We start from the raw sequence: 26681 nt of genomic DNA, 5'->3' as shown, positions 1-26681 counted from the left end.
GGCTGTGACCTTCTAGAATATAGAGACTGTGTTTTATTTATCTTTATCTTCATGCTCCCAGGCACAGTTCTCTACACATTGTATATATAGTATTAAGTCCTTTTTGAACATTGAATGAATGGTGAACTGGCAAATGTCCCAGTAGCTCTATCCCAACAAATGTCATTTTTCTCTGTATACACACACACACACCTAAAAAATATTTTTTATGGAAAACACAAACCACATAGTTTATGTTAAATATTGTAAGTATATTAATTGTTCTTAAAATAAATAAAATGGAGATGGTATTTACACTGCTCTTCTGCATCCCCAAAAGCCCACTGCATGGCTCCCAAGGTTATCAGTTCACATTTTGAGTTTCACTAATTCAGCCCAGTTTTTAGATTTCTAGATAGCATCTTCCTGGACCATTCTAGACTCATGACTTCGAACACATCTCTGATTAGTAAAAAAGTAACACAGACTTGATCTAAACATTAAAATACATAGATGTCCTTCAATTGTACACAATTGAACGACAAAGTTTTCTAATTCCATACTCTTCCACCATCACCACCCCTGGCAGAGAATCATCATTAACAGATTAAGTTTGGTGTTTTTTCTTCCAGACTTTTCCTATGAATATACTAAGACATACATCTGTGTAGAGTGTGAATACCTGTTGTGCATTTACACAAACTTATATCCAATCACATACATGTATAAATACATATTTATATAATGGATGCATGTGTGTATAGATTATAATTATTCTTTATATGTTGGATTTATTTCTAATTCATAAAAAATTCTCATGGATATTTTAACATGTATAACTATATACACATATCTCTCGTTCCTAGGTATAGACTACAATTTATAATTTATTAGAATTTTCATGTGATTTTTTTCAAGTTTTCATACATATTGACAAATTATTTCCAAATTTTATATTCTCCCCAAGTGTACATGGGCTTTCTGATTTCCCCAAACCTTACTAACCATTTTATTAATCTTGTCTACTTGAAGTTAGGTTGTACATCTTTTCATGTTTATTGACCATTTGTATTTCTTCTGTGACTAGCCTATTCATGTGTGTTTCTCATCTTTCTATTACATTGTTTATCTTTCTTTTATTAACTCATATATGCTCTTCAATGGACCTGAAAACTTTGACATATATGTTGCAGCTATGAGTTTCTGTAGCTTATCATTTATTGTGCAATCTTTTTTATAGAAGTATTACATTTTTATGGTTTGAAGTGTATCTGTTTTTTTCTTGTTTTTGGCTTCCACAACATATTCCATTTATTCTTATTTACCCCAAACTTTTTTTTAAAAAGGTACTTGCCAATGTTTACTTGTCGTAATCTATGCTTCTGCTCCAAATTTGAATTACAAAAGTATTTAGCTATAAATTTTATTTTTTAAAAGATTTTTATGTATTTATTCGTGAGAGATGTAGAGAGAGAGAGAGAGAGAGAGAGGCAGAGACATAGGCAGAGGGAGAAGCAGGCTCCATGCAGGGGAGCCTGACATGAGACTCCATCCCGGGACTCCAGGATCATGCCCTGGGCCGAAGGCAATGCTAAACCGCTGAGCCACCTGGGCTTCCCAGCTATAAATTTTAAATATGCTGTGTTCAAGTTATAAATTTAAATTATAAATTTAACCTGAAGTTACTCTACCCTTGTTTGAAGGGAAAAAAAAATCAATCTTTTAAAACCCGTATTTGCAACACATGTTGACACCTTACATATTAAAAATAATTTAAAAATGGAAACATCTGTAAGCAGTTTCAGACAGATAAAAATGAGAAGGTTTCTATATTTTCAACATCTTCCTCCTTGTTTAAGGGCTATCTTTACACACACATTGCTTAGGAAACTGTCACCGCTGTGAATTCATTGACTGCTACGTTAAGAACTCTGTTGTGGGAAACGATTTGAAAAGGAGAGCTTTTTCTGTGAAAGTTTCAAGATGTGTTCAATGATCTGAAATATTTCCAATAAGATATATTTGAGGAGGCAGACTGTGGAAATGGAAAGAAGTCAACCAAAAACTTCAAATAAGGTTTTGTATATACTCAATTAGAACCTTTTACTGAAGTTCAAGGCCTAGATTATTTTGTTTATTTTATTCTTCATTAAAGTGCACCTCTCCCTCAAACTAGAAGTTAAGTGCCAAAATTTTATGCATGTCTCTTCTCAAAGTGTTTCCAGAAAGATGAGAAACAGAAGTACTCACAATCCTGTGAGAAACTCTGTCTTCAGATTTCTAGCTCCATTTGTATAGATTTTGGTGCACAGTTTCACAAATTGTTGTCCTATGGAACACTAATCCCAAAAGATGCATCTTGATAAAAACTGTTTAGTTAATCTGAGCTTCCCAAAAACTCGAGAGTGAGACTCTTAATAAGTGAACACCTGATAAAAATATACTGAATGTACTCAAGAAAATAGTGTACTGGAGTTTGGAATCAACATCCATGTTTTGGATTATGCATTTAAATCTAAACTAAACTTACTGCTGCAGGACATCATCAGGAAAAATATAACTACTTTGCCTATCTAGTTTTAGGATGCTGAAGCTGTAATGTTGTCCTTCCGATCGACTTTTATTTGTAGAAGTCTATGTATCTAGCTGAAGTGGCTTCTCCCAACTGATCTGGGTAGGGAAAATGTAAGAGAATCAATAAAAGACTTCAGGACAAAATGGGATAAAATTAAATTTGATGACAGAGGGGTTAAGGCAGAATGGTGCTTAAGAAAATCTAGTTCAGATAAAAAATAAAACGGACAAAGAAACAGTTTTTATACATGTAAAAGATTAATAGGCTAAAATATTTTGAAAGAGAAACTTCCAGAATAACCAGATGGAGAGTGACAGTTACTAAGGAGATGTTATAGTGATTCCTTGCTTCCTGACAATATATCAATGGGTAAAAGAAATAAGAAGATATATTAAATCAAAGAGGAGAGACTTTCATGCTAGTGTTCATAGCACTGAGACATCATGAGCACATTTCTAGTCTGACAAGTTAGAAGACATGGCTTTTTATCTTGGTTCTGACACAATAAGTGCATGATTTTTGGACAAGATATTTATATTCTTATTAACTGGGGCTTGTAATATCTACTCAGTCTGTATCTCTATATTGCTTTAAGAATCAAAGGAGATAAGGGCTTTAAAGGACTACACAATTATAATGGTATATCACAACAATGTGATTAATAGAGATAGAATGTGATTTTTTTCGGGAAAGAAAGCTTTGGATTCAAATCAGTTTGGAGAAATGAGAAGAAAGGGCTGACTTCCCAAGTAGATAATAACCAATGGAGAAGTATCTAAGGAAAGGGAATAGTTTCTTTGAAGCCAAATAGGAAGAGAAGATGGAAGAAAGGGATGAGCAGTGTTGAAGAAAATGGAAGGGCCAAGAAGAAATCAGTCTTGCCTGAAGAAGTCTAAAGAGTTATTAATATAAAGGTATTACCTAATAAATAAATAAGTAAATAAATTCAATAGATAATTAGTATAGTATAAAAGTTGTTAAAGAAACTCCAAATGAAGAAATGAGTTGAGAAAATGATTGGAAGAAATAATTAACTGGTAAGACCTGCGATTTGGGAAACAATGTGACATATTTCCATTTGGCCAATAGTTGTCATGCATATATTTCATTAAACACTGTGAGATGTCTGTGATGCAGAGCAGGGTTCTTACTTCTGTGAGAAGTCCCTTCTTTACTTTGCATAAATATCTATTTTGAGATGACAGGCTATTTGGATTTCTTTTGATACCTGGTAGTCACAGTGCATTAAAGGTTGTTCAGCGAATTATTAAAATTAATGTTCTTTTCATCATGTTAAGTGAATATTCCTTTTACTCAGGAAATGATGGCCTTTTCTTCCATAAGCCAGTGTGGAGTGGTTTCATTTGGCACCAGGGAATTCTCTGATCAACTTTAAATTATTTGATCGACTTTCCAAAGTATCCTGAAAAACAAAACAAACAAAATTTCCTTATGAACATCTCAGATAGTAGCCATCTTTAAGTATATACTCTCTTGCATGGAGAGTACATCAAAAGACGAAGTGGAAAAACATTGGTGTAAAAATTTTTTAAAAATAGAATTATTTCTGAAACAAGTTTCTTATAGCTACTGATGTTTTATTTGAGGTATTCTCTCTAAAAAATAAATTGTTAGGGTAGGAACGGTATCATTTTATATTTTGCATAGAGCTGAGTAATAGCACTTTGCAAGTGATAAATACAGGTTAAAACTATAACATGATATTTTCTAATATCTAATAATATTACCTGCTGATTAATAAAACTAAAAGGCCAATGCTCACCTTTTTGTAGGAACAAAATGATAATTCAGATTTTATCTAGTATTATATGACTATATCATCCAAATTTTGATCTTTACATTCGTATCATTTTAATGGCTAATTCTAAGTCTTCTTGGTAGTATACTATAACCCTTCCAAATTTAAAAGACAATTTTTTGGTAAGTTAACTGACTTTGTATTATGGGCACCTTACATCTGATCATTAGGAGGGAAAACAAAAACTTAAAAAGTGAATTGAGAATGAGCTAAGGCATCAGTTTTGGTTAATTCTCAAATATGAAGGCCAAAGATTACGAGATACAGAGAAAACCTCCTTTGACTCCATAGCAAGTGTACTAATCACTTACCCAATGGTTGGATAAACTTTTTAACCAACAGAGAAGGGTTTTTCATTTGTTTGTCTTCTTTTGTATATTTTTTAACCTTTAATTTCAGCAGCAAATTATTGACACAGAAGAAAATACTGAAAGACAGTGAATCATACCTACTCTTTATGGATAATGTCTTTTATTTTACCCTGACTTCCTTACCTAAGTTTTTCATTTCCAAAAGACGTCTTCAAAAATATACCTTTTCATCAAATGATACCGATATCATTTTCCCCCAATCTCTATACCCAGGTTCTATCCAAATGGAGTTTATTTAACAATCAGGGCAGGGCTTCTTTCATTACTGGTGTCCCATAGAATGAGAGCATCCCAAAATAGTGGTGTGGCTTCTCTCATCTTGCACAGGTCATAAAGCTGCCCCTGACAGGTCTCTATGGAAATTTTCATATGCGAATCTGAACATGCTGCTTCAAGGTGTTGTAAATTAGTAGATTAACATGAATAGAAGCAACCCAACATTTTTCAGGCTTGGTTCAACAGGCAACTTTCCTGCCATATTCTGAGCTACATTTTCTTTTTTTTTTTCTTTTTTTTTTAATATGGAATGCTTCACGAATTTGTGTGTCATCCTTGCGCAGGGGCCATGCTAATCTTCTCTGTATCATTCCAATTTTAGTATATGTGCTGCCGAAGCGAGCACTGAGCTACATTTTCTTGAGGATGGGTTTGCTGGCAAAGACCTGGAACGCTCACGAATGGTTCTCCCTATACTTCTTAATCTGTATAAAGGACAATCAGATATTCCAGCTCGTCCCCCAGTATGTCAAGTAGGAAAGTTTGGCTCTTTTAACATGGCCTATTTTATGATTTAAGTATTAAATTTAAAACATTCCCTGGAGTCCCCTTTTTGCAAACTTATAGGAATGATTCAGTGCTATATTTCTCCAACGTAAATTAAGTGCCCAGTCTGGTATGTTACATTTGAATAACACCTTGTAAACTAAAGACTGGTTCAACCTCCTGAAAATGGACCTGAGGCAACTGAATCAGGCTTTCCTCTGAGGAATCTTAGTATATTATACACTCTATAAAATGTAAATACTTTTTATTTACAGTCAGTTGCTAGGATCCAAGAGTGCTTCTGCATTCCCTATCATTTTTAATGTGCAATATGCAACGGGAGTATCTTTGGCAGAGTTCTGAGAGAAGGAAGGTTCTCAGCTGAAGATTACATCACCCTGAGCAAAGTCCCATCTTTTTGTAAGACCAAGCCACCAGCCTGTGGTCTTCCTGTTCAGAACCCTCTGTGCAGAGATTTGGGAACTTGTGGTGCTTTCAGGCCTCATTCTGAAACTTAGGTTGAGAGACGAAATAAGCTGTGGTTATGATACAGGACCAGACATCAAAAATCCTGAGACATCTAATTCACTGTGATTTTGCATAGCCTGCTTTCTGGTCCTGTAATTTCTGCATCCATATGCTATTACCTGACCCTACAGAATTATTGTGAAATTTAATCACTGTTAATGTTTTAAGAATCCCAAATGGGTGCAATGTAAATAAAAAAATAGTTTCTGTATTTTGTTGTATTTTCTTGGACTATTCTATCAGTTTCTTATTGGACTATTTCCTTAATGAAAGTTGTTATACTGTAACTTTTACAAAATATGATTATTTGGGTCCAAGTCAACTATCTTGTATATGAGATGTACCCCAGGAAATAATTATATTTAGGAAATAAATATTACTCTGACAACAGCTGGTCTAATAATTTGTCATTTGATATGTTATATATGTAATTCCTATTTTAATATATGTATTAAATATTTATATATAAATAACACATTATATATGTTAGAATATATCATATGTATATATTCCAAGACTGTCATTTATAAAATATTTCCATTGTGACATACCTAACTAAAATTTCTAACTTTAAATAAACTCAGGATCTAGTTGAGTCATATTTTTTGTATAGCATTTTTAAAATAGTCACATCTTTATTTCCTTGTAGTTTATTAGAACATAAAATCTTAGAAATGGAGGGAAAGCACAAGGAAGAGTTGGACACCTTAAAAGAAGAGAGAGAAAATCTTCAAGTCTTGGTTACTCGCCAAACATACATAATCCAGGAACTGGAGAAACAATTGAACAGAGCCACCAACAACAATAGTGTCCTTCAGAAGCAGCAACTGGAGCTGATGGACACAGTGCATAACCTCGTCAACCTTTGCACTAAAGAAGGTGGTAAGAATTTCTTCAATTTGGCATAGTAGTTATTTTATTTAACATGGAGCAAGTAAATATTCAATACAACTTTCTGTATTGTATTGATTGCTGTATAAAAACAGCAAAATAACTTTATTCTTAGAAGCATTGCATGAAGTTTGTACTCACAATTTTCTCATGTTTTTAAGGTCAGAGAATGTATTCATAGGCTTGAATTTGTGAATTCACAGTATCTTTCTAAAAGAAGTTTCTAGTTTCTTCTATTTGATGTTATGCTGTTAGACACTTAAATGTAGAGGACAGAAATTAGCCAGTGTTAAAGATTAATTCAGAGTCTTGGGGAGAGTTTCATTTCAGAAAGATTTCCATATTAAAACTAATATTAATCGTTTCTTTTGTAGAGGAGGAGAAGGAAGAGTTCCCTACAAATAAAAGGAGATATAGCTGTTCCCAATTACTATTATGCAGGAGAAAGAATCTTGGTTATTCAAAGTCTTTATGGGGATCCCTGGGTGGCTCAGCGGTTTGGCGCCTGCCTTTGGCCCAGGGCGTGATCCTGGAGATCCGGGATCTAGTCCCGTGTTGGGCTCCTGGCATGGAGCCTGCTTCTCCCTCCTCCTGTGTCTCTGCCTCTCTCTCTATGTCTATCATAAAATAAATTAATTAATTTAAAAAAAAAAAGAACTCTTATGTGGAGAAGACCAAACCAGGGTGTGTGTGTGTATATATATATACACACATAAATACACATTTATATATATATTAGTTTCAGGTGTTGGAAATACAAATTTTTAATATGACTAGAATATCTGGAGCCACTTAACTATTGAAAATATTGTAGTCCTGTGTCTCTTTAGAAGATATTTATCCATATGCCCATCCCCACCCAACAGTTATTGAATGAGTGCTTCTGTGTACACTTGTCCACTTCAAGAAAATCCTCTCCCTAGCTTCAGGAGAGCTCTTCAAAGTTTGGAGCTTAAAGTCATCTTCTGTAGTTCTGCTTGCTAATCAGCCTTTCTCTGAGTGAAGATGCGATGAATCGTAAATAGTGATGAGTGAAAGAGAACACCACTTATATCTGAAAGTTATGGTTGTCACTAAGCTGTGGCTTATATGACCATTCATGTGGTAGTTTGTGCATATATGTAATATACCTACTACAGAGGCTCCTTTAATTTAATAGTGGACTTGAGCTATATGAAAAATTAGCTCAATTCTATCCTTTCATGTATAGATATGAATATAGATGATAATTCCATATGAAGTGATCTTGTTTTAAAGACATTTCACATTTCTCTATTACACTCCATTACCTTGAGTTATATCTCCTTTAGATAGTCTAAACAAGTCCTTAATATACTTTGTAAGGAGTATTTTTTAAACAGTAAGTTCCCAGAGCTCCATTTGGGTGTGCTCAGAAATGTGATTGGGAAGGAAAAAACCTGCTAATCAGTCAGCGCCTGCCAAAACCTTGAGTTAGAGTCCACTGGAAGGAAAGCTTGGTATGATTTTGCCAGGGAATTTTAATAGAACTCATGAGTATTTAGAAATTAAGTATTAATATAAGACATATCTATTCTCATATTGAACTGAATACATTAGAGGGAACATTGAAAACATATTTTTCTTATCATCCTGAGACTTAAAGCACATGGAGTTGAGTATTTCTTTTTTTTTTTCTTTTTTCATGATGTTAGAAATATCAAGCCCTGGTGATTCTCACAGAGCTCATATGTCTGCCTACTTATCATAATTTCACTTCTTTTCTGATTATTTGTCTAATTAATATGTCTTTAAAATTTTAGAAGCAGAGCTGGAAGTGACTGCAAAAGTGAAATTCCTGGCTAGGTTTGGAGTTTGGGTGCAACATCAGGCAAACAAACATCTGTTCATGAAACATATATAGAAAAATTATGATCCTGATACATGCTACCCATAACATACACTCAGGGTATGAGAAAAGTAACTGTGTCTCTTTTGTGATATAGCATATCCAAAACAAATAAAAATAAGAGAGATAAATTGTCTAATACTTCAGGCTTCTCAATATTTATTTTCTTTTTAGTGATATAATCCTAAAATAAATTCTGATGTAATTGCAGGACTTGTGATCATCATGTAAGTCTATTACCCCATTTTCCAATGAGATCTGTGCTCTAGTAATCATAGATTTTATTTGCTCCTTGTTATATTTGTTTTCTTTAATTCTATAGTTAATATCCTAACCAAATATTTGATCATTTAAGGACTCAAAAGACACAAAAATGGAAAATGCCTCTTACTAAGGTTTCCATCAAGATTTTAATTCTCTGCATATCTTCATTTTCACTGGTGCCATAGTCTTTAGTTTTGGTGAATTTGAAATATTGGATTAAAATAAACTTTTATTTCATCCTAATTCCAAAACATATAAGTAAAACCTTTCCCTACTTTTGTGACCAACAACTCGTTTATTAAATGGATTTATTATTTATCAAGGGATTTTATGTAAATATTCTACTTTCACATTTAAATATATGCAAATACGCCTAAATCAATATACCACAATAAATGCATCAATTTTAAAAATGTATATTTTAAGAACTCAAAGAGTAGTCTTCTAGAAGATTTTCTAAAATCTTCATGAGCTGTGTTATAATATAAAAGCCAAAAATGTTTAATTGACTTCAGCGTCCTCTCTTTCTAACTTGACCCAATCACTTACGGAGACAGCCTGGATATAATACTACAAAGTATGAGAAGAAATTTTTAGTGAATTTTCTCTGTCATCAGCTACTAATTTAACCTTTATGAAACTGTTTCATCGTTTTATAAAGTCAGGATAATTGTGTCTACTTCTCAGTGACAGGGAAAGGGTTAAATTAGGTACTGCCTATAATAGCAGACAGCATATGAAATAGTTGACTCACTAAACTTTAGTTCCTTCTTTCTCCTCCAAGTGACAAGGTTCAATTAAACACAAATTTATTAAGTGCTGTCTATAACCAAACTTTCTCTCATGGGAAATGTCTGATATACAGTTAGTGCTCAAGTTTAACTGTTGACAGCCATTCAAGCAGTTTCTTTTAGCCTTGGTTTTCTTATCTAAAATGGGGTCATAATGCATACCTGATGAGTTTTTAGTAAATTAAAAGAAGTTTTCATAGAACATACAGCATTGATGCCTGTTAATAGTAAATGCTGAAAAAATGTAGTTTATTTTTAAGTCTTCTAACGTGTTTATAACTCACTAAAGTTACATGATAAAAGCATTCTTAGGAAGTGTTGGCTGGCAATTTATACTTTCCCTAACATGTGTTTGGTCCAGGAATTGTAAATCCATCTTTGCATGTAGGGATTATTTTTGTTTAGCTTCACAGAACTTTTCCTACTAAAATAGCTAATGTCGGAAGATAAATTCAAGCTAAGTACAATTTTTAATAAACACACTTTTTGAAATAATTCACCAACCTGTCCTCTTGTTCCAAACAGGCAGTTGTGGTGTCTTAGGCAAATAATCATTTCAAACTGAATTGCATTCATTTAGTATTGCTTCTGGTAACACATTTATTTTTGTCTGACTTTTGTCTGCAAACATTTGGCCACATTTATTCTTAGAAACATTACCCACTAAAAAAATATTGCCCTCAATGTTATCATAACGTCAAAACCTAGCTGATTGCTTCATATTTCTGGCAATTCACAGTTATTGCTGGAATTAAGTAGTTTACATTGATAATGGCATGGAAACAAGGCTTGGAATTCTTCTGGGAAGGATAATCAGGTACTGTGGCCATCAAACATTCACCAGTCATCTTTATGTTCAGATGTGTTTAAGCTATTGTCACATACATTGAGTACACGTGAAGCAAACATTGTATCATGTGATCAAGAATTTAATTAGTAACAAAGCATTTTTAAAAAGGAAGAAAGAAAATAATATTTAGCCTTCCCTCTTCACCATGGGCTGGTTTTCTTACTGTCTAAATCACCTTGGAGAATCTTTCTGCAGAGGCTATTTCAAACAGCTCAAAGAACATGTATGTTTGCCAGAAGTCATGGCAGGGAGTGGCATATACCTAAATGCATAGCCTAAATCTCAGAGTTAAAGCCAGGATAACAGTAAAGATGGAGTTAGAGAGGTATTGAGAGAGATCAAGGAAGCTGCATTTTTTTTCTCTGAAAACAGTAAGGAGTCATGTCAATATATGAGGACAACGTTGGCATTGCATTTTAGGAAAAAAAAAATTACCCCTGTCACCACGTAGGAGAATGTACTGGAAAGTTGATAAGCTTGGGAGCAGAAGGACCAGATGACCATTTTGCCATTATTATTAAAATATTAGCAAATATTTGGAGAGTAAAAGTCAATCTTCTGAGCCCTTTGCATATATTAATTCATTCAGTTCTAATAACAACTCTATAAGCTGGGTGCTTTTATTAGCTTTCTATGACAGATAAGGAAACTAGGCACAGGGAAGTAAATCATTTCAAATATCACACTGCTAGCAAGTGGGTAAGCTGAGGTTTGAAATCAGAGTCTGATTCTAGAGCCTGTACATTATCCACTGTACTATGATGGGGAGGGAAGATAGAGTTGATAGTGGTTTTCATCTAATTCTCAAAGGATTTTCTAGGAGAAAAATAATGAGGTCAGGATCAAAGAGGGACAAATGGAAAGGCAGATGGTGAGGAAATTGGTGAACAAAGAGAATTAGAAACAACAGGAAATAATGACCTATTAGTTAAATATAACTCAATTTTCTGGATTCAGTAACTGAGGGGATGTTGATGACATACCTTAAAATCATCAACATGTAAAGAGAAACATGTTTAAGGGGGAAAGATAAGAAGTTTAGTTTGGGGTTTGGGGCATACATTGACTGAGATGACTATGGGAGATTTAATTCTGGAAGTCAGAGAAATAGGAATTTGGAATTCAGGAGTGAAATCTGGATGACCACATAGATTGCTGTGTCCTCAGAGGAGACAAGTGGTAAATCCATGCAGCAAACAAAATCACTGAAAGTGTGTATAAAAGCAATGACTCAACTATTTGGGGGGCTGTAAGCGATTCATTTGAGAATCTGATAAAAACTATCCTACGTTTGCTTCTCACATAGTGCAAACACTCAGGTACAAGTTTATGTGTGCTTTCAGAGAATTTACATACCAAGATTCTTAAAATAATAGAAATACAAAATCAAAGAAATTTGAGAGTTCTTTAAGGAATGGTTAAAAGGAGAGCGGAAAGAGGGATGCCTGAGTGGCTCAGTGATTTAGCGGCTGCCTTTGGCTCAGGGCATGATGATCCTGGGGTCCTGGGATTGAGACCCTCATAGGGCTCCCCACAGGGAGCCTGCTTCTCCCTTTGCCTATGTTTCTGCCTCTCTCTGTGTGTCTCTCATGAGTAAATAAATAAAATTTTTTAAAAAGAGACTGGAAAGAAAACAGAATTAGGGAGAAAAAACAGTAGTGAGGAGGGCTACGGCAGAGAGAAAAAACTGCTATAAAACATCTCATCTTTGTGGCAAAAAAGCAGAAAGCCCTGCCCCCCCCCCCATACCCAGGGAGAGTTTGGGTGACATGTATGGCTCAATTACATGGGTCAAAGACAAAAGTGAGCAAGAGGAAGTAAAAGCAAAATACTGTCTACCCATATTTAGCAAACCTAAATGTGAAAGAACAGATAACAGTTTGGGTAAGGATGCACACAGGAAGAAAGAAGTAAAAGAAACTTAAATACAGAGAGACACAAACATGTTTATATATTTAGGTCCCTAACATGAATTTCAAATTTCAAACCATAAAGAGCTTCTCATGCAATTCATTTAAAAAAATTTTTTTCACATCATCTGAAAGACATAATGACTGATACTATAAATTTTTAAGTGATCTAAATTAGTTGGTTTAAAATGTCTTTCCCAGAGGCTGATTGCAGTGGTATGGAACTTCTGATCATTATTTTCAGTCCTCTGGCCTTCTGTAAAGGGGAAATGAGGCATTTGTTTCTTTCCCAGTGCTGAGGAGACATTTGGTTATGTTCTCAGAATAATTCTACCATCTGAAAGGAATTTACCTCCCGTGCAGTGTCTATTGAGTTTGTGAAGTAAATCATTCAGTCAAGGGATGAGATAGTTTGAACTCCTGCAAGTCCCTTGAGTTAAGAATGATTCTAAAAACATCACAAGCAATGGGAGGAAATTAAAACTTTTTGAATGTCACTTATATAAACATTGATAAAAATAGAATATATCATTTTCATTGACTGAGTAAAATATTTAGGTTTTCGTTGACTACTTGTAATGCACAATTTAACATTAGGTAGAAAGAGAAAGAAAAATACAGGAAGTCATCTGCTGCATGCTACAGTGAGCACTTGTTCCCATTTAATGAGGGAAATGCTTTATCTTGACAGAAAATTATATGTCAAACATTTACAATTTCCTTAAAACCAACCACACTTTCTAGCACTTCCTTTCATAAAACCCAGTGGCTTTAAGGGGAAAGTGACTGTTTATTTTTAGAAATGGTATATTCCTTCTTTTTGATGGAGCATGTTATCTGCCTTTTGAAAAGCTGTAATTTCTGTAAAAACAAAAATTGCGTGAATAGCAGATAGCCAAACTAATGATAACAAAATAAAAAATAGTTCAGCCTTTGACCTCTCCCATGAATTATTTTAAACCACATCTTTTGGGGGAGATTTGAAACTTGTGTTTAATTCTCTTTTGGAATTAAAGTTTCAATTTCAGAAACCAAACTATCTGAAAAGGGATATCTCCTGGTTCTGGCTGGACCTGAAAGTTACCAAGGTGAAAGGCCACACATACACATGCGTTGCTTTTATGTTCCAACATTTCTTTCTTTTTTTTTTTTTTTTTGTTCCAACATTTCTATGAGCAAACTCCATTTCTTCTAATTTTGTTCTTTCATGGTCTGGTTGGTTAAAGCAAAGAAGCACAAAATATTTTTAATAGAATTTCAACTAAGTCATTTCCTGGACTCATCCACACTCAAGTTGAACTGAATAGATATTTTCTAAGTCCAGGGACATAATGGAACAGTGGTTACTTACAGATAAACTCTAGTACTTTACACTGAGTCCAAATGACACCTCTAATTACTTGGAGAGAAAGTTAAAAAAAAAAAAAGACAAAAACACATTTTAATAACCAGTATGTATTCATCACATCAACCATACAGTGAAACTCCTATGAAATGTCTTCTGCTTTAAAAAGGGAGAAAAAAATGAAATAAAACCTGAGAAATATTATAACCATACAGTTAATCTTAAATACATAGAAACAAAATAATACTAATTTTCACCATTTTTCTAAAAGTTGATTGTAAAGAACCTTTATAAACTATTGGTAAAAACACATTTTTAGTTTCTTATTAGAGCTCACCATTTTTTTTTCAACTAAAGAATATCACATCATAACTAAGGGCACTGGTATCTCATCTTACTGCTGGCTTGGATGTTTACATTCTGGATGGGACCATCTCCAATAAGGAATCACATTAATATGTGACCTATTAAGAATTATCTACTTTTTTGATGAATTTATGATAAAGTTAAATTATTAAATGAAATACCAATTAAGCTAAACCTGTTTTAGTGTGTATTCTATTGTGTCTTTGCAAATACCCACAATTATTTTTAGGTGTGAACATTTCTGTTTCATAGCTAGCATGAGTTTCTTTAGAGTAGTGAATCTGAACTTTGAGTTTCATTTTAAGTGGAGATTTGGTTCTAAAGGAAGGTTTGCTGGTTGTTTTAGCCTCATGTACACACTTACATATGCACAAATAAACTGAATCTCAACCATAATTAATCTTCCAGCTCATCTCCCTAGAGCTAGGACTTCGACTGAAGTCACCTAACCAGTGTCTTGGAGCAGCTATGACATATGCCATCTATAGGGCAAGACTTGGTGGTCTAACAGGAGCAGGAATCAGGGCATCTGAGCTCTAGTCCCAGTTCTGCTGCTAGATTGCTCAACATAAAAGTACCACACACCTTAGAGTTTGTCTGGTGCCCTAGACAAATCCACATATTTTATGACTCATTAATCATTCAATTTCTTCTCTTCTTTTTCTATCACTTCTAATGACTAGGAAAAGTCTCAAGTTCAGAATAAACCTCAGCATGGTAATCAAGTATTATTCTTCAAGTATATTTTACCACAAAAATAAGATTTGAAGTGCTATACCTATGGTGGCAGTCAGCCTTTATTTATTCAAAACTTCAGAGTGAAGTATTTTGGTTTTGGTTTTGGCTTGGGAGAGGAGGTTGTTGTTGTTGTTGTTGTTGTTGTTGTCAGTTTTCTAAAGCATCTGGCAACTGCTTTCCATTTATAGCATTGCCCAAGGACTTTCATTCCATTTTTAATGGCTTTTACTGAAATAAATTATTTGTCTACTCATAGCAAAGCACAAAAGATACCCTTTATGCTTTCCCACATGCGTGGGAAATCTTTTGTTCAAAATCGATATATTCCACTCAGGCCAAAAACATTACGTGGGAAATTAACACACATGAAACACCTGAAATATTTTTGTTAATTAAATGACCTTCTGAACAAATGGCAAGGGTCATGTAGCACTCATAACTACCCATCAGGGTGCCCAAAAGGAAAACACAGAAATAAATTTTGTGAAAAATGAGTATTACTTTATTAAACAAATGAGTATAAATCTCTTTTCAACTTTCAAATCCTTTTTTGGTCCTATGTTGCTTTAAGTATAATATGCATTAAATACATATTCAGTTATATATATGAGTCATTTCACATTTGAGGAACACTGGAAATTTTACTTGAATACACTAATCAAGCTAAAGTAGAATTATGTAGAATTACTTGATTTTTCATTATCCTGCACTAAAAAAAATAGCATAAAATTAGCAATCTACCTATGGCATAGGGTGGTTTGCAGGTCCATATAGATTTAACTGTTTATGCACCTTATACATACACTTCAATATTACCAAAAATGTATACGTCTACAATTATACATATGGCTAACATATGTATAATTCTGCAGATAGTTAAAATGTATCTCTTTAAGTAGTAAAATGTTAAATTTAAAAATATAGTGATGGAATATTTTCTTCATTGCTTTCATCTTCTCCTTTTTCAGAAAAGATTGAATAAAATTGAAGCTTTTTGTAATAATTTGATTCACTCTTATCAGCATGATTTAATTTACATCAGAATACCATGATGCCTTTGGAAAAGTATATAATTTGTCCCTTATATACAGCTCAAACTGTTCCCGTTTCTAATTTTTTGCCTACTTCTAAGATTACTGTCTCTTCCTCATACACACAAAAATCCTTTTGAGTATCAATTTGTTGTTGTTATTGTCTTCATGCCTCATTCTAGAAGGTGAACACAAACATACGCCCACACAAATACCCACATATATGCTCACCCTCCCTTTCTCCACTAGCATTTCCTCTAAATCTGTAGCTTCAGCAGATAGTCCAGAGGCTGGGACATCAAGTAATTAGGCTTATGAGAATAATATCTAAGACTAATGGGGGTAAATTTTGGTCAGCATGATTTTTAGGATATAGACATTATGAAATCTAATACAGCTGCTCAGGCACCTCTTATTTCCTAATGTTCTGTTAGCTTTTGAAGTTGTGGGCCAACAGTGCTCCACATTTTTGCTATGAGTTTCCACCTCACAGATAATTCTGTTGCCTGTGGTTCTCGTCTATCCTCATCTCAACATTTTTCTTCTTTCTTATCTTTTCTAACCCCTGTCACTCTTCCAATACTTCCTGCTTCCAAGAGAAAAGGCTGTAGCCATTCTGAATTAGGCCTGTCCTGATTCACCCAAGACCCTGGGTATGACCTTGTCATCTGAGATAAGTATTGCTGGGGACTCTGTGACAGATGAGTCATTGGAGTCCTGTTTGGATTTGACTTCATTCTAGGGGCCAGTAAGAAATAGTTAAGATTCTTGGCTTTATAGTCAAAAGAGTTCCACTACTTAGAAGTTTTGGTGAAGTTAGAAAGCATCTCTTAGCCTCTGTTTCTCATGTATATAACAATATATTGATAGCCATACTTCATAAGGCATTTATGAGGACTAAATGAAACAAAGCATATAAAACATACCTGGGTCACAAAATTCAGATTTGGACACATAGTAAGTATGCTAGTTACTAATTGTGAGTATGTCAATTTATCTTATCATGATCATTAAACTTCCACCAAGAAGATGATGGGTAGTTGAGATTTTAAGTATCATCTGCAGAATACGCACATATAATGAACAGTTCTTTTGATAAAAAAATTTAATTAAAGTAATGTACTAAGTAAATGATGTTCAAGTGTTTTCTTATACTGGGGTTAGGAGGACTATGGGGGAAAGAATAGTAGATTTTAAAAAGAGAAGCTTTTAAGGCTACTTATCCAAAAACTTCAGATTTAAAGTATTTACAAATAGAATATATATGTTTGTTATATTGTGATATAGCATTTTACATTATATGTAATACATATATACATATATATGTACAAATATATTACATTAAACTGTATGTAATTGCCATTTTTGTAGGTTAAAAACAATCATGCTGAGATATTTAGATCTCCTAGATATTTAGGTTCGTATACAGAAGTTATATATAAAATGAAGTACCAACTTTGAAATTTTCAATTCAGAAGCATAAAGCTTTTGTGTATATATATATATAGTTATATATGTGATATATATTTATAAAGTTACTGGTAAGTATCCCTCACCCTCATACTCACCATTTAATATTGAAATAATGATTATTGCCTATAAATCTTTTAACTTACCACCACCCTTGAATGCAAGGTATTACCTTCTTCCACACTTAAAAGTCTTTTCAAATAAATGAGGAATTTAGGGTGTGTTTTCTAATGGCTTTTCCATGAGGTGCCCACACACCTGGCTGAAAAGTATGGAATCTAATCAATCAGTTGTTTGCTTGTTTTCACCTTATCAGATATGATGATTTACTTATCCATATACTCAGTTAACTTAGTTTCCTATTGTGGTGAGAAATTATAGGTTTAGGGTTGATTCCTCTACTGTGATCTCCATAGTGATGATGGTCCAATAAGTAACACAAGAATTATCCTTAAACCAGTAACTTGATCCACATATATTCTGATGCTTGCTGAATACTGGAGAGATAGGAACCATTAGCCACATCTAAGATTTAAAAAGGATATTTGAAGAATTGACCCCTTTATAGTAACTTATTAGGAAGTAAGTAGGATCAAGGACTTTGGCTTTTTACATTGTCTTTGGCATAGCAAAGGCTTTTTGCCTTCTGTATTCTATACTAGGTTTGCTACAACTCAGAATTACCTATTCTACATTCCAGGAAGTTTTCTTTTGAGGGTTCATGTGAATTGAAGTGACCCTGCCTCAGCTTTATGATTCTTCCCTCAAGTCGTCCCAGTGGTAGACATGCCATCTGGATTGAAATTGGTTGGGCAAATAAAAGGAAGAGCCAGATAAAGTCAATAGTTGTTGCAATCAGGGTCTCAGGTTGCTTATTGACTGAATGTTGGCTGGTGAAAGACAGACATGCACCTGCTTGTGTCTCTATTCTTTCCCTTCAGATCATGAAGATTAGGCTATAGAGATAAGGCTAAATGAAAAGAATGAATAATAATTCTTTCCTAAGACTTTCTAGATTTATTTGCTTATATTGGTGTGCACAAAATCTTTGAATTGCCATACCAGGCTTTTAAAATTTAGTTCAGATAAACTGTTCTACTTTTTTTGTTTTCATTTTCATTCAGCTGTTCTCTCTTCTGAACAGCCTTCCCCAAGTTTACCTGACAGAATATAGTCTTCCTGAATATTCCCAGTGAAATTGGTACATACCTTCAAAATAACAATTGTGTGCATTATCTCTCTTTGGTGCTGCTAACATTATATCTCTAGAAGCTGTTGTTAGTCATCTTGTGACCACGTAAAGAGTCATAATCTGAGTCCAAAAAAAAAAAAAGATAAACCAATTCCTGTTCACATTCTTTGAAATATGATTATGCTTTACCTAAAACTCTATTCTACACCGTCTATGATTGAATACATTATCTTTTTCCTTGAGCTAGCTTGAATGGAATTCTCTATCATGGAGGGTACAAATCATGGATATAATTACCAAGAGATATCATGGAAGAGTTACTAATATAGTGGGTCTTTCTCTTATCAGCCTGTGATTATGTTACAAGCAGATTGTGGTTGTCTCAGGTCTATATCTTCACAAACTAGGAAAAGTCATACACATAGAAGATGCTCAAATCAGTATTTGTTGAATTAATCATTATAGCATGGATTAAATTAAGAGGGGACAGGAGACAGGCTTTTAAATTGAGAAACTAATAAAAAAAACCAGTCTATATGTCTTAAATTTTGGTGTTTATTATTTTTTAACTGATGGCAACTGAGCAATGATAGTGGGGCCAGTAAGAGAAAAAAAAAAAACAACACAGAGTTTAGAAGGAAAGATTAGGCAACATTAAAAAAAAATGGAAGATGAGGTGGCAGTGGGAACTGCCCAACAGACAAATAAAGATATGGATCTGGAGGTCAAGAGAGAAGTGAACATACAGTGTCAAAAATGCTTATATAAAAAATCTGTGTAGAAGTTTGAAGGCATGATAGATAGTTTGCAAAAAAAAAGCAAATGTATAAGCAATAGAGATTTAAGAATAGAATCTTGGTCAGCATCCATATGGTGGGTGAGGAGAGGAAGAGAACCCAATGAAGATGAAAGAGAAAAGACAATTGGAAAAGAGTAAAGGGACCAAGAGAGGTCAACACAGAAGGCAAGGGGAAAGATAGACAAAGCCAACTTCTGTAGTATGGGGAGTAAGTTGAAGGAAATACCAAATAGCTTTGATCTTCATAGTAAACTGTAAAACAAAGTCATATATTAAAAAATGAGAGATGATAGGAGTAAGATTTAGCCTTGATAAAAGTGGAAAGGTCTGAAGTAAACTTTTCAGGAAATGGAATAGAAATTCTAGGGGCACCTGGGTGGCTCAGTTGGTTAAGCGTCAGACTCTTGATTTCATCTCAGGTCATGGTCTCAGGGTTGTGAGAACGAGCCCCATGTGGGGGCTCCATACTCAGCATGGAATCTGCTTGAGATTCTTTCTCTCTCTCCCTCTGCCCTTGCCCTGCTCACCCTCTCTTTCTCTCTCTAATATAAATAATTTAAAAAAATCTATTATAAATGACCAAAGGTTTAAATGAGCAGCATGGAGAACATAGCTGAGTTTAGAAAACATGTATTTCGATGGCATTAAAAAACCTCACTTTAGTGTCTGCAATCTGGATGCAGGGTGTTAAAATGAATAAATGGCCTTCCTTGGGTTGGGATTTATTCATGCAAGGGATTCATAGGTAAAAGGGCAGTGGGTGGAGAGCACCATGAATTGTCCCTGAACTGTTTTAATGCCTGACCATGAGATACAAGTTAGGAAGGAAGGAAAGAGAGACCACTGAGAGACTTGGTGGTAATGGTGGGATCCAGACTCTCAATTAGAGGAGAGACAAACTCACTAATAATTAAAAGGAAAGGAAAAAAAACATGTGTATGATTAAAGAAGGAACTTCTAGATATAAAGATCAATTTTAAAATTCATTCTTTTAAACCAGTCTATTGGGATCCCTGGGTGGCGCAGCGGTTTGGCGCCTGCCTTTGGCCCAGGGCGCGATCCTGGAGACCCAGGATCGAATCCCACATCGGGCTCCCGGTGCATGGAGCCTGCTTCTTCCTCTGCCTGTGTCTCTGCCTCTCTCTCTCTCTGTGACTATCATAAATAAATAAAAAAATTAAAAAAAAAAAAAAAAAAAAAAAAAAATAAACCAGTCTATTATTACAAAAAGTCTAAGCTGCTTTACCAGATGGATAAAGGCCTCCAGTCCATTCCCCCCGGCACTGTCCAGTTGATGCTGCTTTTATCCTCTTCCACCGCATTTTCCATATCTGTATCTTGTCATTCCCCTTCGTACAGACATTATCTTCCATTTTATTAAATCTCAACACCTCCTACAAAAATGTATCCTTAGGTCTGACACTTGTAATGGTCAGTAAATTAATCTTTTTATTGTCTTTCTATGTTTTAAAATGTTTACTATGTGTCCAATGTTACAATATGTAACCATGTATCTCTAGTACATAACAAAGAAAATAATTAGTCATGAAAATTAAAGTTATGGGATTAAAGCCTCTACAATCAATGTGTTGTTATAGACATCATATGTCATTTCATCTGAAATAATCTTTACATTTTAACTATTGAGATAAAGCTAATATATGCAGCAAAATGAGATTATCTTTTTTTTTAGGCTTAAACAGTGGTATAATGTGATATAGTCAATGAATAAAATAAGCCAATTGACCAACTTTGATAAGGAGAGGCCAGTTCAATAAAGTACTAATATAATTAGTCAATTGTAACTTCCCTAACCTTTGGTCAGCTATAATATTGGATTTGAGGGTGGAAGATCCACTATTCCATTGACTGGACTTGCTGGCCTTCTCTAGCCTACTAGTGTCTCCTCTGTAAGAGAGAATAATAGTTTAATGCTGCCATTAAAAATAATATTATTACTATAACAATAATAAAAACTACCATTTCTTGAGTTCTTACTGTAATTCAGTCACTTTGCTCTGTGTTATGTAATCCATACAGTTGCATCAGTGATATTTTTAACTCCCTCACTTCGTAGATCAAAAAAAGAAAAACTGAAGATCAGTCTACCTTTGTAGAAGGGACTTTCTCAAACCATAGTATATAATACAAATGTCAAACATAAGCTGTGAATGGAGCTTTTAAACTGATTTTAAATGTTTTAATACTCTAAAATATAGCCTGGATTAAATTTTCAAGCTTGATGTTTACTAATTATTAATTAAATACAAGCAATCTAATCTTTCTGGAAAGAATGACTAATTCTTCTGGAAAGAACATGCTTCTATTTTTCAAAAACATCAAACTATATTTCAAGAAGGTGAAATATCTTCATAAGGTATGTTGCCATTACAATCACAACAAATCCATAGTATAACCATAGTACTGTTTGTACCTTTTATGATGGAATCTTCAAACTATTTTTCCAAAAAAAAAAAAAAACTATTTTTCCAGTTATAAGGCTTTACATTCATTGTTTGGACATCATTTTTATAGAATTATTTTCTGGAAAAATAAGGTAATATTCAACTTCTTTCCTTTTTCTCCGTTATTGAAAATGTGTGTGGGCTTCCCTCTTCCCATGCAACAGTCTCTTCACCCACATCTTCCTGAGGAGGAAAAGAAAAGAGGATGGGAGGTGACAAAGTGGGAATGGAGTACATTCTCACTGCATAACTAACCAAGGGAAGGCAGGAAGTGGTATGTTCAGTGAGAAGCATTTTCTCCTTAGATAAGTGATTTTCTCCATTTCTTACCCAAAAAAGAAAAATGGGTTTACCGATGGATTCCTCTTGACCGCATCTTCCTGTGTTCATCCTCTCAAGGGATCATAAATTTTATTTGGCATTTCTTTACATCCCCCCCTTTTTTTTTTTTACATCTAATTTGGTTATTTTCAACTTCAACAGAAGATTAAACATTTAGAATTTAGGAAGATTTTGTTTTAGAAAAATAGTCTTAAATTAAGCAAGTGCAAATGAATTGCATTGATGTTTTTCAGAACAATACTTTTACATAACCCATCAACACATCCATTGCAATTAAAGATGGCTTCCAAATAAGCATTTATATATTCATTTTAAAATTGCTATTGGATACCTTCTGTGCCATGCTTCTTCACTGTCATATGAATGTGTAGTCCTCTGATTATTTGTTCTGTGTTGATATTGCAGCTGTAATGGTGGTGTTTAGATGTAATTGTTAATATAAGTAGGCAAAACCATCAGTGTAGACATGAGCTATACAGAAAAATATGATACTATTAAAAGTTAAAATTCTGTATTTTGTTACAGCAGCATATCTGAGTGGATATTTCATTTTCTTGAAACATAATTATTTTTGAAAATTTGAAGTATTTACATTGATATTCTCTCCTTCAGTTGAGACTTTATTTTTAATTACCTATAAATAGCAAATTCACACAACTTAAATTTAAATCACGCTAGTGCTTTAGATTGTTAGAGCATGGAACATAAATTTAAAAGCATCATTTAATAGTATACTTTTGATATTCTTATTATAAAACGCCATCATAACTCAGAGGGATTGAAAGAAAGTATTTATTAAATAACATGAGACTTTGAGGGCAAGGTGATAAAGTAATGTTTAAAAACTTCTTAAAGGGTTAATGAAGCCAATTACTAAACTATATATTTATTAGAAAATACTAATCATAGATATTTTATAAATTTGTCATGTATGTCTTTAGCAAAGGACTACAAAATATGAGTCATTTTGGTATTTTGAGCTCATTAATAAGAACTTTAAAATAAATGAAAGTCAGTGAATAAAATTAAGTTCTCAGTAGAGCCTATCTAATTAAATTTCCTTTTCCATTTGACTTCCACCTTTACAGAATTCTTCCACTATATCAGTTAATGTCATGTCTTACTCATTTGTGTTATTTTATTTGTATATCACCTGCCTGCTGGTTTAACTTCAGGCATTAAATAAAAAACAAAGTTTTTCTTTCTAGGAAAATTAGGTCAGAGGCTCTTTTCTATTTCTAAATCTAATGATTTTGATGTTTTTGTGTTTTTAAAATAAGAATTTCTAGGAGCTTATCAGTCCAAAGCCACAGAAAAACAATTCAATCTACTTTTAGCACTTTAAACCTCCATACAGTATTTTTATGTTTGAATTTGTTATTTTTATTTCTTCCTCCTCCAAAAATGCTGTAGCATTTTTTAAAAGTTTCTTATGAAATGTAGGTAAGAACATTTTAGAATTTTTGCAAGAAAATTGACTTAATTTATTATTAGTTGGATGTGTTACACCATTAGGTCACTGGTGCTTTGTATTGATATTCCAGACATTATATAGAGAAATAAAATTTAAGTAAGGAAGGAAAATATAAAAAGTATTCAGTTATAAATTGCTCTACACATTTTTCCATTAGTTATGTAATGTGTGAGTCAGCTCAAATCTAGTATTGTCTTTATGATTGATTTGTCAGTAAATGCAATATTGACATTTGGAGGAAATAAAGACTTTGCTTAGCTAAGAGTCCATTTGGGTATTAATGGTACTGATACTCTTGTTCACATATTGCAATTTTTTTTTTTTTTGCAGTTTTACTAAAGGGAGGAAAAAAAGAGGAAGAGAAACCATTTAGAGACTGTGCAGATGTATATCAAGCTGGTTTTAATAAAAGTGGAATCTACACTATTTATATTAATAATATGCCAGAACCCAAAAAGGTAAAACCAGAAGTGTTTGTTTACGAGATGTAAAGCAGAACCTAGTTGAATTGCTGAATAATCAGATTGATTTGTGAGCTTGTTAAGCTGAAAATATATATATGCCTGAGCTCTTTTCTTCCAGAGATACTGTTTGCCAGGTCTGTAAAAGATGAAAACCCTATGGTACAGACTTCCCCCAAACCCATATCTCCCATCCCTCTTTCACAAAGTTTTCTATTTATTCTCCGCTCATTACTGGAATGTCCCATTGCTCATAAATGCTTGCCTTGTGTAGATTACATGTTGAGCTGATATGTACTTCAAGTACACAGAGAAGAGTTAGGAACAATCTTTCAAAGTCCCAAGGACCCAGATAGCACACATCATCTATAGTCTAAATACTGTGGAAGAGATGCCAGGGACATATTGCTATTTGTAGAATCACTGCTCCTATTAGGGTGGGAGAAATATTTTCTATCTTAAATCATAATCTTGATAGGATTTGCTTTTCATGTTTACCTGAAAGAGTGGGTTGGAGGCTAGGATTTATCAGTATGTTGAACAGGATGCAAAGTAAAATTTGAAGTAAGCAAACACTATGTTCCTGCTGTTATATCTCCTTTATATACTCTTTTCCCCCTATTTATTGATTAAATTATCCATCTATTCCTTCACTCAATACATAGTAAGTGGATGTTATTTGTCAATCACTGCCTAGGGACACAATATAGAACAAATAGATCTCACCTTAGTGGTGAAGAGAGACAATGACATAGATAAGTATAACATACTGTAGAAGTGTAGTGATTGAGACAGTCTGCTCAAAGCAGGTTTATGGTGAGCCTTGAGGAGAGCCCTGCTCTTTGACATATAAGAGTTTTGACCCAAGGTGCCAAGAGGGACCCAATACTCCAAAAGGATGACCTTCCTTTGTAGTGCTCCATCCTCAAATGATGAAACAACTTCCCTCTTCTCTTTGCCCCACCTAAATTACCAGTTCCATGTCCTCATTTCCTGTGGATACTGTGCAGGAGCTCTTGGAAGTCCTGCCCTAATTCCCTCAAGCAGCTTTGTATGACTTTCTCACCAGTAGAGGTCTATAAGACAAGGATTGTGCCTCTTGGTCTTTGATTTCCTGGGACCCAGCATGGTTTCTGGCACAGAGCAGCTCTTCAATAAGTATGTGTTTAAAAGAATGAATGATAATAATATCAACATCTCTATGTAGTATATAGTAAGTAAGCCTAACTTAATCTTCTTGATTATTAGTCTCCTTTGATAGATGAGAGAAATAAATCTTGAAGAGCAGTCTGCCAGATGTTACATCATTGTCAAGAGGAGAGTCTGTACTCTACCAACATCCTCTCTCTCCTGATTTCAGTAAGGATTAGTGGTTTAAGTTAGCTTAGTGTTTTTTATTTCCATTTGCTGGGACATTTTTTTTTTTTTTTCTAAAAGGAGGCCTTTCATGCTGTTTTGTAATGGGTAAGGATGGAAAATGTGCAGGGGGCAAAAAAAAGCAGCAGTGTTCCATACTTTGCTACCTGGGCCACCTACCACAGAAGTTTAGTTTCACCAGTTTTTGTTTTGAGTTTCTATTCAAAATCTCACTGAATTAAGTGTTTCATGGCTTAAAAGAAAGAAAAATAACTATGAGGATACACTGGTGAGTCTAGGAGTAAAGAGAAGAGGGTAACTCATTGTAACGGGGAAGCTTTTGGAGCCTTTAGATCTTATGAAATGAAGCCTGCCTACTCTACTTGTTGATATCTTAATATATACTTAAATTTAAAATCAGTTGTCATATACATGGGCGTGTATACACATCCACATACTCATTCACCATACGTCTTGCATGTAAACTTGAAGGTTTGGGCCTAAGAAAAAATAGTAGCCTGAGCAGGTAAGCCTGGAAGAGGTGAATTTTTATCACTATAGAAACAGCCCCATGGCTTTTCAGAGGAAAGAAGTTCATGTGGCATCTGGTCAGTACTATAATTAGATTTTAGTTTTATTGGAAATGGCAGTGTGTTGTGAGAGGGAGAGATCACTGAGCAGAGGGAGAAAGACTTTGGCCTTTTTCTTGATTTAAGTGTTCCTTTCCTTGTTTTATTCATTCCCCTTTATGATCATGGATCCTCTCACAAGTAGTAGTGTTTTTCTATTATGGAAATTTTAGACTGATAAACCTGAAATTCTTTCATAGGTATTAATTTTTTAAAATACTTCATTTAGTATGGCACTAGTAAGAAAAATTATTGTGTGACTTTCCTATGGTATAATTTAGAAGCTGGTTAATACAGTGGTTCAAACGCACGTACAATTTGCCAGGTCTATTCTAAGCACTTTAGATGTAAAAAATCACTTGTTTACTCTTTTCAGTAACTCTTTGAGATAAGTACTCCCATTATT

At 33.9% G+C, this 26681-nt stretch overlaps 1 protein-coding gene and 1 non-coding gene across 11 annotated transcripts in view; one reads left to right on the top strand and one right to left on the bottom strand.

The window, feature by feature from the left end:
* The window catches only part of ANGPT1 (angiopoietin 1), a 356431-nt gene that overhangs the window by 276776 nt on the left and 52974 nt on the right, over positions 1-26681 (top strand). For 7 of the 10 annotated variants that reach the window (XM_049093342.1, XM_025450372.3, XM_049093346.1 and 4 more), the window contains 2 exons: positions 6684-6916; positions 24160-24287. In XM_049093342.1, coding sequence (XP_048949299.1) covers positions 6684-6916; positions 24160-24287 — 361 coding nt within the window. The remainder of the gene's footprint in view (positions 1-6683; positions 6917-24159; positions 24288-26681) is intronic. The other 3 variants (XM_049093343.1, XM_025450373.3, XM_035702240.2) reach the window with 1 other exon arrangement.
* Positions 5260-5366, bottom strand: LOC112662556 (U6 spliceosomal RNA). Its single transcript, XR_003138652.1, has one exon. It is a non-coding gene; the product is annotated as a U6 spliceosomal RNA (small nuclear RNA).

Source organism: Canis lupus, chromosome 13 (genome assembly GCF_003254725.2).
Source record: "Canis lupus dingo isolate Sandy chromosome 13, ASM325472v2, whole genome shotgun sequence".
In the NCBI taxonomy this organism is placed as follows: Eukaryota; Metazoa; Chordata; class Mammalia; order Carnivora; family Canidae; genus Canis; species Canis lupus.
This window is presented reverse-complemented; position numbering and strand designations above follow the sequence as displayed.